The 12,352-nt window shown below is 36.0% G+C and overlaps 1 protein-coding gene across 4 annotated transcripts in view; it reads left to right on the top strand.

Moving 5' to 3' along the window:
* The window catches only part of LOC145995973 (E3 ubiquitin-protein ligase RNF123-like), a 73,354-nt gene that overhangs the window by 25,876 nt on the left and 35,126 nt on the right, over positions 1–12,352 (top strand). For all 4 annotated transcript variants that reach the window (XM_083132100.1, XM_083132082.1, XM_083132092.1 and 1 more), the window contains exons 6-10: positions 545–788; positions 2,049–2,300; positions 4,015–4,196; positions 4,873–5,030; positions 8,429–8,565. In XM_083132100.1, the coding sequence (XP_082988226.1) occupies positions 545–788; positions 2,049–2,300; positions 4,015–4,196; positions 4,873–5,030; positions 8,429–8,565 (973 nt within the window). The remainder of the gene's footprint in view (positions 1–544; positions 789–2,048; positions 2,301–4,014; positions 4,197–4,872; positions 5,031–8,428; positions 8,566–12,352) is intronic.

Raw genomic sequence — 12,352 nt, 5'->3', positions numbered from 1 at the left:
CTAAATTTGCATTGCACTGTACCTCCAAAGAAAAAAATCAATTGCTGCCACCTCTTTGTTCAACAAAACAACAAGCATACTCTTCTCTGTAGCTGTCACCTCACAGCATGCAGCCAACGCAATATTCACGCATTGTGAAGGGGAAGAAGTGGAGAGGGGAGTGAAGAAGCACGGGAGCAGCGCTTGCCCACGTTAAAATCTTCCTTCGCTGATGCGGTACATCGGACAGCTTGCGACGACATTAATGAGCATTTCTACATTCTAATTTCTTCATATAGGAGAAGCATTTATTTTACACGAGAGCGCTCAACTAAGCTTATATTACATTTCTTGGATCTGAAGTGAAAGAAAGTAATAATTCTTTTCCCACAATTTACGCATGCATCGCATGCACCTTGAATACGCCTCTAATATATATATATATATATATTGAATAGTGATGAGAAAGAAGTATGTGTATGGGAAATCCATTGTCAACTTTAACCCTTAATATTAAATTAAATTACAATTTTTTATTATGATATGTGTGGTTGTTCTCTTCCAGGAATGGGAGGTCAATGGGTGTAGCATTTGATGATATCCATTGTGGTCCGGGTATTGCTTATTTCCCAGCTGTAAGTTTGGCTTTTACTGAAAATTTGGTGGCAAATTTTGGTGCCACACCATTGAGATATCCAGTTGAAGGCTATCTGCCAATCCAAGATAAGCCTCATAGTGATGTATCCAGGGCGAATACCCTACTGAAATGGCTCTCTAAAGTGTTAAAATTGTTGGAGCTTAAGACTGAGGTAAGCAACAAAGTAGAGACATTTCTTCATTTTCTTTTCAACTATTGTTGTTCAAAGATTGCAAAGGAAACTAGTATTTGTAGTGCAAATATGCCTAAGCTACTCTTGCAGTGTATTGAAATGGAGATAGTAGTTAATTCCACAATTATCATTTAAGTGTGTTACTTGAATTTAGATTGGGTCTTACGGAATTTTGTAGAGACTATATAACTCAGCATCCAAACATTTAGCCTCCTCGGTCTTGAGTGGTTGACTCATGATCTTGCCAGCAATGGGTTTTGGGTTCAAGTGCCAACCTGGGCATATGTATACCTTTGTGAATTTTCCTTCATTGGTGTCATCTAACGGTCATTCGTTCTCATCATCACAATTAGACAAATGTGGCAGAAAAGGGACACAAATAAGAAAAGTGCAATGTTGTTCTCTATGCTTGGAAACTGTATGATCTTTTTTTATAACACAAGGATGGAAAGGATTGAAGAAGGATGTCAAAATTTAAAGTTCCATACAAATTATTAAGATATATGTGTAATGAAAGCAGGAGCATATATTCTAGGCTAGCTAGGCTATCTATACAAGCCTGAAGCTCAGCGACTAAAATAGAGAAGAAAAATTGTGTAGAAATGATGAATAAAATTGTTCATTCCAATAAAATGACAGTGATTCTGAAGTTAGAAACCTGATTTCTTAAGAGTTTGCAACCTGTCTTATATTCCTAAAAGATATTTGTAGATTGAGATATGTATTAAAAACTCTACTGCTGGTAGTGGACGATACTAATACATTGGTATCAACCCTAGGAATTTCCATACTGAATCTTTACATCCAAGACATGTATTTCCATTTTGTCTATCTTTATTATTATTATTATTATTTTTTTTTTTTGGGTGTAAGGGGTGACCTTCCACGTAGTACACCCAAATGTCAACCTCACTTCCACATTAGTACATCCTGGACTGAAGACTAACAAGGCTCTGGCGACTGGCCACCCCATGGCCAGTATAATTTTGTTTGTATTGTCCTGTTGTCCTTATGTGTGCTGAGTGCCCGTTTACAGCCTCAGCTTTTAACAGAAGTCAGAACATTTTAAGATTTTTAATTATGCAACGTTAGAGTTGTTCTTTGTAATGATAAGGGGCTGGCCCCCGTATAATGTGACGGGAGCAAAATAGCCTAAGTGCTGACGCTCCCACAATTTTAAAATCAAATTCAAATTATTATTTTTTTTAGTAATATACTTATTATTTCTATTTCTGATAGGAGGGACAAGGTGCAATATCTATCGGAACAGGAACTCCTGCTCGTAGAGAAAGGCTCTCCCATCAAGCGAACATAATGGTGGTAGCATCAGTGATCATGCATCATCTTGGTCCTTTGCTGCTGTCATCATATGTAACGGAGGCTTGCTTTGTACCATTTCTGGAGCATGTGTGTGGAGAACCATCAACCAGGAGTTCACTAAAGAAAACAAGACTAAATAATCTATTAGACATATTCTGGGCTTTTCTTGAGGTAATATTTGCAATACACATATTATCATTATGTATTATTTGTTTCTCATGTGTAGCATATGAAGTTGCTAATTCTTTGCCTCTTTATATATGATGTATTGGATATGGTAGCATTCATAGCATATTTTGAAATGCACGTTGTAAGAGAGAAAATGCAATTTACATCTCAATGTTTGACTACGAGTCCTGTCAAATGACATCCACTCTGTGCCACACATTCTGCCAAGTAGCATTGGAAACTATCCATTGCCTGGTGTTGGTGACGGTAGCTCATGGTTCTTCAAGTCCTTGATGGTAACAGAAATATGTTTGGAATACTACTTGCTTGAAGTGTCCTCATAACAAGAAATCAGCAGGTGTCATATCCAGAGTCGTGGGTGGCTAAAGGGTACCACCATACATTGCCAAAGATTTGTTGTTGATTTTGTTAAGTCCATTTTATGCACAGAAAGGTTAATGGGGACTGGACCTACAGTTTAAAGTGGGATCCGAACCCATCAGGTATCGAACCTGGGATCTCTTGATTATGAGGTGACAATGTTACTACTATGCCATCAGGAAGGCCAGTATTTACACAAGTCAAAACACTCACACCTAAAGTGCATTTTTTTCATCACTATTTGCAACTGTGAGGAATAAACGAGTGTAATTAGTTTTGTTACATTTTGCATTTTGAAATATGTTATTTACACTGCTGTACCCTGCATTAAAAAAAAAATGTATGAATTAGGGGTGGAGATTAATCAGTACTCTATTGACATTGAGCACTGTAGGTCTACCATTGCTACTAATTTTACTGATATTTCTAAAAATGGCGTGATATATATAGTGCAAAATTCAGTCATTTTGTTATTTTTTAATGAATGTATAGGTATAGTTCATATCCTCCACTCATTGGTTTGGTTTTGTTGTCAAGATTAACCAAACGTTGCAGAAAAGTGACATAAAATAGCCTAATTCAAGTGTTGAAATACACAGTTTATTTTTCTAAGGCTAAACTCCTTGTGATCATGGGATTACATGTAACTATTAAGACAGTGGAATATTTGTATTTTATATCAGTATCTGTCATATCGGTCCATTCATAACGTTAGTTAATGAAGGATGTAAATTATTGCACTGGAACCTCTACTATACATTTTTCAGGATACTGTGGCTAAGGGTATATGCTTCGTTTTGGTATACTAAAACATTCAAATATAAATTTTGTTATGATACAAGTATAAATGCTAAAAATATGCTAGCATTTGTGAAGGAGAAATTTGATAAGAGCTTTCTTATATATGTACAGATTTTTACATAAATTATTATGGAGTTTTATGACATTTCTGTTCATAGGGAAAAAGATTTAATAAGATTACCTCACAGGTAACAAAATTGTAAAATTAAGTAATTTTTATTTGAATATTCATAGTATTGTCAGTTGGTTGGTTTCCTATTAAAGCTACAATAAAAATGTAGAAATATATTTTATTAGTTGGCATATTTGTGAACAATTACAGTATTGCTTTTTTTTTAAACATCTCCACCCAAAAGTCATTAGTTTCCTCTGGGCAGCTCTAAAGAGTATTCTCCATCTTCAGTGTTCTGTAAAAACTGTAGTTTCTGTCTCGTGCAGTTATGCTGGAATTAAAACTGGGTTGTATATATGTGTGTGGATATTATTTTTGTGCATTTTCCTTTTGTTCATTGTATTTGTTGATTTTTGTGTGTAGGAGCATGAACTGAAGCAGTGTTTGGAAAGTGTCATCATTTGTTTGCTGACTGGATTTCGACATGCATCGTTTGTCCTGGAATATCCCCACCAGAGGCTTAGTCTGCGTTTGCTGATTGACATCCTGCGCCATATGAGAACAAGGCAATACTTACTGCAACATGTACTTTTTGATAAAATAAGGTACAGTAAGGCTTCTTATTTTACCTTGCATTTATCTTTTGAAAATTGGTTCAAATTAGTTATGTGATGAAGTAGGTGATTTTACCAATTGTGGTGTACTTGTAGATAATTTGCCAGACTAGTTCAGATATACATCATTATTTAACAGGAAAATACTGTAAAAATTTGGTTTGCATGTTATAAATATCGTTAGATTATACACAAACATTTTTCACTCATTGATGAGAATGGATCCAGTTAAGAGATTTGAAAGTAGGACAAGGAATAATTATTACACTGCAATTTATATTCACTTATATGCAGTCCTCTGAATGTAGAGGCAGAAGCAAAAGTAGGGTGTACACAGGAGTAAATTGCTATTGTAATGGATTCATTAAAGCATGCCCTAAATTTCTGTAATTCACTGTGTAAGGTTGGTTTTCAGAAATAGAAAGAGGGTTGTGGGAATTTCCCCCTGACAGTACAATTACATGCAATGTAAAAGTCTACTACTACTTAAATATTCATATTGGAGCCTTTTTACCCAGTCACTAAATTGGCAAAATGTGTGTCTGTCGACAATCCAAATTTTGCATTACAAATATAAATTATACCAACACTTTGTTCATATTAGAGTCACTTCCCTGAAATATATATTCCTTTCTTGTTCATATTTTTTAATATCTTTTCCTTTCAGGTTTCCAAATTTTGTTCACATAAAACCTTTAGATGAAGGAGGTCTCGCAGCAGTCGTTAGCACACCTTGGTGGCCAACATCAGAAATGACTCCAGCAAGAGAAGGAAAGAAACAGGCATATCTTGAGTCTTGTCAGAGAATAAAGGAAGCAATTACTGGTAAGCTTTGGCTTTCAGTGTTCCTTTGTAGGAGGTATATTTGGTTAGAGAAATGCTTACAATGATTTAACATTCCATTTTCTCCACATGATTCACTTAATCTTTTTGATTAATTGTTATTTTTTTAGCTGCACACTCTTGAAATATAATAATGCTTCTACTTTGTGTTAGGGAACCAACTGATAATTTTAGTAATTTGATATTGCTGTAGATAGTGTACAGTTGAATGCACATCCTGTTATTTTGTTATTCCTATGAGTATAGTAGGGCTAAGCTGACAGCGATGCTGATTTAATCACTGATACTTTTCTGGAGTACAGGGAATTTTTTGAAATATTTTCTTACATAATTTTCAATATTTTGGCAACAGCATTGTGGGGAAAAGTTGATTTTGTGATTAAATAATTACCTCATGTACAATATCTCATTTTTCGAGTTACGCTTAGCCATGTAGGAGGCAGGAAACATCAAGGAATGTGTTAACTTCAGCATAATGCATTTTCCAGTTATTGCAGAGGTAAAGTGGGGTGAGACAGAAAAGTAGGAGGAGCTTAGGTGGACAGGATACAAGTTGAATCTTGAACAGGACAGTCGTAGTTTAGCTTGAAAAGGAGTTAGTCGGGAGCTGAACTTTGGGGTTTTGTTTTAAAAGAGAGTCGAGCGGGAGAGTGAAAGAAAGAGACAGGTTTAGTTTGAAAGACAGTCTATCTTTATTATGGAAAGTGAACGTCAGTTCGAAAGTTTGTTCGGAAGAGAAGTGTAGAGAATTTAAGAGACAGTTTTAAGAGACTAACAACAGTGTGTGTGTGTGAGAGTTAACTTTGAAACTCTTATTGATGATCTCTTCAAGTACGAGACTAGTTCCCCAGTCAGGAGAACAGCAGCATTTTCCCCTGAACGTCATTTCTCCTGTAAGTCGGCAGCAAAAGTTAATCTGATTGTTTCTTCATTCTGTTCACTCGCCGATCTTGTTTCTTCATTCTGTTCACTCGCCGATCTTCAAGATTAAAACCCTCTCTCATCAAAAGCCACCCTACCTGAGTTTTCACATCCAGTGCTCCAATCATGGACACTTTCTCGTGCCGTCTAGCTAAAAATGGGACCGCACTATCATGTGATGATTGGGATGTGAATTGTGACAAAATTGTTCCGGATTTCACCCTGGACACATTTTTGCATGCACAATACTCTATGGCAGTGCAGTGGAACTTTACACCCTCCTTGTGCATGCTTATGCGAGTCTTCAAATTATATTACGAACTCTTCAGAGGAACGTTTTGCGTCTCATAGCAAGGACTGTGAGATTTTTTAATTTTTAATTTTATTACCCAAGATAAATATACACATATAATGGACATTTAATTTTAATATTCCACCAGTTATGTATTTATAGTGGAATAAGTTGTTTTTATCTTCACATATTGTGAATGTACTCAATATTTACTTCTATTTAATAGATGGTGTTGGACAACTTTTTTGGGGCATTTTAGTACACAATGCAGTGTAGCATTATTCAATATTCTATAATATATATTTTAGACATTTATTCATTTTAATGGACGATGTTAATTTCATATATACATATATTATTCTCTGAGAGAGATTGAAGGACGGAGATATGTGTGTGCTTTGCTGTCTATATATTCATCTGGATTTTATTGTGTTAGTGCTACATTAGTGATTAGTGCAAATTGATCCTCGTTTTATTGTGGACTGCTCTGTGGCCACGGTCTTGTGGGTGGAGCGACAGGCTCTGGCTTCATTTCTTTATGACGTCAGTTCAGCTGACAGTGATACATGACTCTTGGCGCCCTCGTGTGTGGGTGTGGCTGAGTTCGTTGTTCTCTGTGTATCTGACGTAACAACATACCTCTCAAGGTTCTTTAGCATGAGCTGACGTCACAGCTGCTGGCCGGTGTTGATCAACATTTCTGGGAAAAGCGTTGCACTCAGCAAAAGGCATTCTACAAGCATGCATTCATTTTCATTCATGCCTTACTCACCGAGCTGTGGCATTGGACTTCTGTTTTGATTGCAATTTTGACATTTTAATTTTGGTTTTGATTTATTTCATATAATAAATATACCTTCTAAGGGACTGGGTCGGCATAAACAGCAACATACGTGTGCTTTATCTTAATTTTTAAAAATTCAAAGGAATTTTTTTGGCCAGTTGGGTGCCGTAGCGTACCTGTCATTTTTCAAGTTAAACTTAGCCATGTAGCAGGCAGGAAACATCAAGGAATGTGTTAACTTCAGCATAATGCATTTTCCAGTTATTGCAGAGAGAAGTTAAGAGACTAACAACAGTGTGTGTCTGAGAGTTAACTTTGAAACTCTTATTGATCGTCTCTTCAAGAACGAGACAGGTAATATGGTTTTCTCTCAAGCCAACATTGCCAATGCAGTCTTAAGGCCATTTTAACCTGAATAAGTGTGAGTTGCCATTCATTTAAAAGGTTGTGTAGATTAAGTTTATCTAGGTACCTCCGCATATGAAGTATGTAGCAAAGCGAGTGCTTACAAGCTACCGCTTCCCCCAATGATAAGATCCCGAACATGTAAGATTATTTACAAACTGTCGAGGCAACCCCAGTGGCAGTAAGGTACTTTACACAATAATGAATAATTTAAAGCAATATGCCAGTAGACTGATGTAGTATATTTACAATTAACAACTTTTTTAAAATTTATATATTTTCTGAACTATTTTTGAATTGTTCCAATTTTCAAGCATCATTGTCAGTGTAAATTACTAGCATTGAGTCAAAGTGGTGTTGGTCACTCAACCCTAATATAAAGGTGCAATTCGTGTACTATGTTTTATGTTCCACACAGTTCCTCTTTGTAAGGCAAAATCAACGTATTCATGATCACATGCATTGCGGAGATGAATGTAACCCCTGTTTGTACAAGAAAAGTTTGCATTTTGTAATGATTCTTTACATTCTTGGTTATTGTTGTTTTTTTGTTTTTTAATGTCCAAAGCTTCCATAGAAGTAGGTGTAGTTTACTTATATATATATTAATAGTGGTTTGTCCATAATCTATTCCTATGGCAAGGTAATCTAGTTTGTGAGTAATTCACACAACTTTCATCATGAATTTGTAGTTTACTTTACAGAGAAATAGTTATGACTTAAATACTTGTATGTCCAACCATGCATATTGTTCTTTCTCTAAGCAAGTGTGCAATTAGTGATATAGTAAATTAGTAAATTACTAACTTATTAGTTTTCTGCAAAACTTGAATGTGATAGCAATGTAAGTCTCCAAACTCATTTGAAGTCTGTACCGAATATTAGGCTAAGAAATCAACCTAATGAGAATTTAGAGAAAGAAGTATATGCATAACATTGTTTTATTGCCTTTGTGAAGTATTGTTTCTCTTACTGCAGGTATTGAATCTTTGCAAGTTGAACTACTGAAAATACTACTAGACAACTCGGATGGAACCCCAACTCAACCTTCATCAAGGAAGATCTTCCTTAAAAAGTTCAGAGAGTTTCTTAGAGAGAATATAGTAACAAGCCGTGTAAGTTTTTGGAAATACTGTATGATAGTATTTAACCACTATAAAAGTTGGAACTAATAGATAAAAGTAAATAACTGTTAAGGAGCTTCTAGACCAAATTGACAAGCAACGCAGGCCTCTCCAACCTATAATAAAAAAGGATTCACTGAGCATGTAGGACCAACAGACTGAAGCAATATGACACACACAATTGAAAAAGTGGCCCAGTGCATGGTACATCGACTTAATGTGACTCAATTGCTGTGTCATATCAGCACAGCTTTCTTCTCCTTAACAGGGATGCCCAAAGTATGACCCTCAGGCCACATCCAGCATGCTGAGGTACTTCATGCAGCCCACGTTACTACTTATTAAAACTTTCATTTTATTTTGAAGCATTATCTTTAATGGAAGTAAAATGTAATATTTCCTGTGGCCAATACTAGCCCTCCCTGTATATAGGAAAGTTTGGGCCCCCCTATCCTAAAGAGATATCCTACTGTTTCCTGCTCTAAAGTTGAGAAAAAAACATGATTTTACAAAGATGCTTTGTACATTATTACTGTATACGAGGGGTGACTGAAAAGTTATGAGCCTAACACAGAAAATGGGTAGCTAGACAAATCAAATAATATTTATGTACCACTCTTCGTTAGTATCATGTCCCATGTTAATGTTTCTCTTTTTTTCTTTTGTTCTTCTTCTGTTGCAAGGTCTTGAAGTGAAGAAGGTTCAGTGATTTGTTGACAGTTGAGAAATTGGAGTATCTCTTGGTGGTCAAATACCTTCATCTCAAAGGAATGTCACTATCAGAAAATCTGCCAAGATATATTCAATACTTTACATGTCAATGCCCCTTCATATGCCATAGTCAAATGTTGGGTACAAGAATTAAAGCGGGGCAGGGTACTGTTCAAGATGAGTGGAGGTCTGGTAGACCTGGAACTGTCACCACCAAAGAAAATATTAACACATTCGGGTCTGGCCTCATAATACAGCATTTTTACCTCTGGATTGCAGTTTTTTGATGTTTTTAAAAAAATCATAGAAAAATATTTTTAATTTGTTTTTATCTACCACACATTTCTTAAATCTACAAAACTTCCTCTTTTCAATTAACAAAAATTTGTTAAATTTTATTTTAATTTTCAGACATTTTTGAATATTTTTTTCAGCAATGTTTTGTGAAGAAGAAAAAAGTACAACATTGTAACAAATGTTAATATAGAGATATTTTAAGTTCGTAATCTGGAAATTTCAATAATTAAGTACATAAACTATCAATACATCTTTTGAATCTTGCATAAGAATACTTCTCATGTGCACATAACAAAAAATAATTACAAATTACAGGTAATTAGCTTTTGTATGAAAAAGTGGCTGCAGGACAGGACCACACGATGTATCAGCTGGTTCTGCGTCATCTGTAAAAATTAAACAAATAAATAAATAAACTAAATAAATAAAATAAATTTTCATTTGACATACACTATACAAAATAATAAATGGAAAAACTAAAAATACATCAGTGCATTTAGGAGAATCAAGCCAGAGGCAAGATGAATAGACCCAAAATATTACCTCTTCTCACTTCATTCATAAAATACTAGAGTTTGCAACACTGTTTATATTGTCAACAATTAATTATTACGAATATAACCTACCTTCCAAATCTTCAAATTCATCTGCATCATCAAAATCGTCGCTAACTTCAAACTCTGAGGTGGAATTTCCGCTATGCAGTCTGGATCTAACGACGCCATTCTAAACAATGCAACGTACATCAACCCGAACACAAACAGTCCCAGGTGCGAGATAAAAATAGCACATGAGTCACCTAGCGGTTGGAATTTCAACAGAGCAGCTTGAATGAACACGCACATGAGACGAAGTACGAACATAGCCCGTAGTTAATCGGCAAAGCGATTGCATACTGCAGGATGGGCTATGCCCGTCGTTCGTCCACATTGACTTTAAGTGCCCTGCGGGCTATGCCCGTCGTGAGACCCCAATGTGTTAACCTTGTTCTGGACATGATCATGCAAGAATGCCGATTGTCAACATGTCAAGTAGCAGACATTGGTCATCTCACAGGAGCGAGCCAATTGCATTTTGAAGAAAGAGCTTGGCTTCCCGAAAGTTTCTGCTCGATGAGTCCATGTCTTCGACTCCTGAGTAGAAGCACACTCAGCACAAGATGTCAAGGGAAAATTTGGAACTGTTTGAAGCAGATGTGGACAATTCTCTTGCTCGATTCAATACTATGGATGAGTGCTAGGACCACAACTTTCAGCCGGAAAGAAAATAACAAAGGAAGGAATGGAAGCATGCATCATCTCCTACACCAAAGAAGGCCAATGTCATGTCATCAGCAGGGAAGAGGTGACAGACTTTTAGGATTCCCGAGGTGGTGTGCTGATTGATTAGCTTTAAAGGGGTCACACCATCGCCGGAGAATATTACTCTGATTACGTACTGAAAGATCTCAGAGTGCAAATCCAAGAGAAGATCAGACCATGATGACCAGAGGAGATCTCTTTCACCAGAACAATGTTCCAGCTCACACCTCAGAGATTGCCATGGCAACAATCAATGACTGTGGATTCAAGCTTGTTCCTCATCCCCATATTCGCAGGGCCTGGCCTGCATGAAGAAAACTTTAGCTGGCCAACGTTTTGCAGTGTGATACTCCAATTTCTTCTTTTTCAACAAGTCACTGAACCTTTTTCACTTCAAGACCCTGCAACCAAAAAATGAGAAACGTTAGAAGCATGAACATGGGTCATGATACTAATGAAGATTGGTACATTATTAAAAATATCATTTCGTTTGCCTAGCTACCCATTTTCTATGTTAGGCTCAAAACTTTTCAGTCACCCCTTGTATATATTCTAAGTTTTGTTTAAATTAACATTTCATTCAAATTTATGCTGTTACAGGACTTCTAAAGCTTATTTAACCGCAAGTTAATGTGAACGTGCTGTAGAAAACTCAAAAGAGTTTCGAAATTTACTATGAGCACATGTGTTGTGAAACCCCAACAACTGAGTTTCGATACCTCATAAAATGGTATGCTAAATTGGGACAATCAAATACCCAAACATTCCCAATTTATTCAAACTCCGAAACCGCATTAGCTCAAACTTGTTTGTTTAATACGTTCATGTGTGTTCAATCCAATGAATCAATATTCACTCATAGTGCATTCCAAATTTACAAGAAATAAAACCCCTTCTTTCAGTACACCCTGTACTATAAATGAATCAAATTAAACAGACCCCTTAGTTGTTTCTACTACCACTGAAATAATTGTAGATTCTCCTACAAGATGATAATTTATGTTGCCATGCATGATTCGCCCAGGATCCCTACTGCATTCCTTGTGCATGTGAGTCAGTACCATAAATTACATTGGAAACTTAGGTTCATCAACAATAATGCCGGTGAATATCTTTAGATTGGGAAATTAAGAGACTGAGTACCCCATTCCAAGACAGACATTAACTTATCCCTTAGTACTGTAGTAATCCCTCTATGCTTCCAAGGCTCATTAACATAAGCATAAACCAGAGTGACCAATGTGACACGTATCCTCCCCTTCTGAAAGAGAATACAGACATTAGCACACATATTTCTAAGTTTATGCACTCTGAGGAACCCTGTGAGGTTAAATTGTAACATCAATAATAAACAACATGTGTTCTTTATTAGACGACTGGTAGAATGAAAGTTAATTCTTTCCGGTTTACAACCGACACTCTGTATTTCTTATAAATCTTATACAATCATTATCAGCCAGCATACTTAA

This window comes from Lepisma saccharinum, chromosome 1 (genome assembly GCF_977018435.1).
Source record: "Lepisma saccharinum chromosome 1, izLepSacc3.1, whole genome shotgun sequence".
NCBI lineage: Eukaryota > Metazoa > Arthropoda > Insecta > Zygentoma > Lepismatidae > Lepisma > Lepisma saccharinum.
The sequence above is the reverse complement of the archived record's forward strand: the minus strand, read 5'-3'. Positions and strand labels throughout refer to the sequence as shown.